Source organism: Corvus brachyrhynchos, unplaced genomic scaffold, assembly GCF_000691975.1.
Source record: "Corvus brachyrhynchos isolate BGI_N302 unplaced genomic scaffold, ASM69197v1 scaffold200, whole genome shotgun sequence".
Lineage (NCBI taxonomy): Eukaryota > Metazoa > Chordata > Aves > Passeriformes > Corvidae > Corvus > Corvus brachyrhynchos.
In genome coordinates, this window is record NW_008236184.1 from 4,484,918 (window position 1) to 4,485,820 (window position 903).

At 68.5% G+C, this 903-nt stretch overlaps 1 protein-coding gene across 1 annotated transcript in view; it reads right to left on the minus strand.

Moving 5' to 3' along the window:
* Positions 1–903, minus strand: part of HDDC3 (HD domain containing 3) — a gene marked incomplete at its 5' end in the record, with an annotated part of 2,158 nt that extends 1,255 nt beyond the window's left edge. Inside the window, 3 exons of the mRNA XM_008638167.1 lie at positions 7–169; positions 266–321; positions 873–903. Of these exons, the coding sequence (XP_008636389.1) occupies positions 7–169; positions 266–321; positions 873–903 (250 nt within the window). The remainder of the gene's footprint in view (positions 1–6; positions 170–265; positions 322–872) is intronic.

The following is a 903-nucleotide window of genomic DNA, read 5'->3' on the forward strand; positions in this document are numbered from 1 at the left end:
GGCTGCAAAGGGGTGCGCGCTCCACCTGCAGCCGCTTCCGCTCGGTCTTGGGCAGCGTCTTGTCGTCCGTCACCTCCTCCACCACGCGCCGCACCTCTGCGCCGAACCACTCCTCGATCTCGGAGAACGTGGTGTCTGTGTCCTCCACTGTGTCATGCAGGAGGGCGGCCTGCAGCGGGGAGGGGACGAGGGGGACTGCAGGGGTCCGGGCCAACCAAAGGGAACGGGCAGGGGAGGGCAGGGGCAGGGGAGGGCACGGCCTTACCTGCAGCACCACTATGTCCGTCACGCCGGCCTCATGCGCCAGGATCCTGGCGACGCCTGCAGCGAGAGCGGAAAAGTGGATGGCACCGGGAAACAGGCAGCTCCTGGGAGCTGGGACAGTGGCTCCCGTGGGTGACAGGGGGGCTGTGCTGCACGGTGGGCAGTGAGGTTTGCCCGAGATCAACCCTGGGCAGGGGAAACCCCACAGGCACATCCTGCGCAGTGAATCCTTTGGCTGGGCAGGCAGGAAGGCCCCAGGGGCTAGCACTGCCCCCAGGGTGGGCACTGTCCCCGGGCCTGGCAGGTGCGATTGTGTCACAGGGGCCCCTCAGCAACTCCTGTGGGCATCGTCCACAGCAGGGCAACAGTGTGGTGGGAGCCACAGCCATACACAGGGCTGGGGCGAGGGCTGCAGTGCTTCGGGGGCTCTGCCCCTATCGGGCTGAAGGACACGGTACGGGAGAAGAGACACGGTTCTCTCTAGGGGCCAGGGTGGGGGCTGCTGGGGGTTGGTGGCGCTCCGGGGCAGGGAGGGTTGCAGGGGTGAGCGGTGCTCTGGGAGAGAGGGGCCGCGGGGGATCTCCCGGGAGCGGGACGCGGTGCCGCACCGATGGGATGGGTGATGTAGGGGGTGGCCCC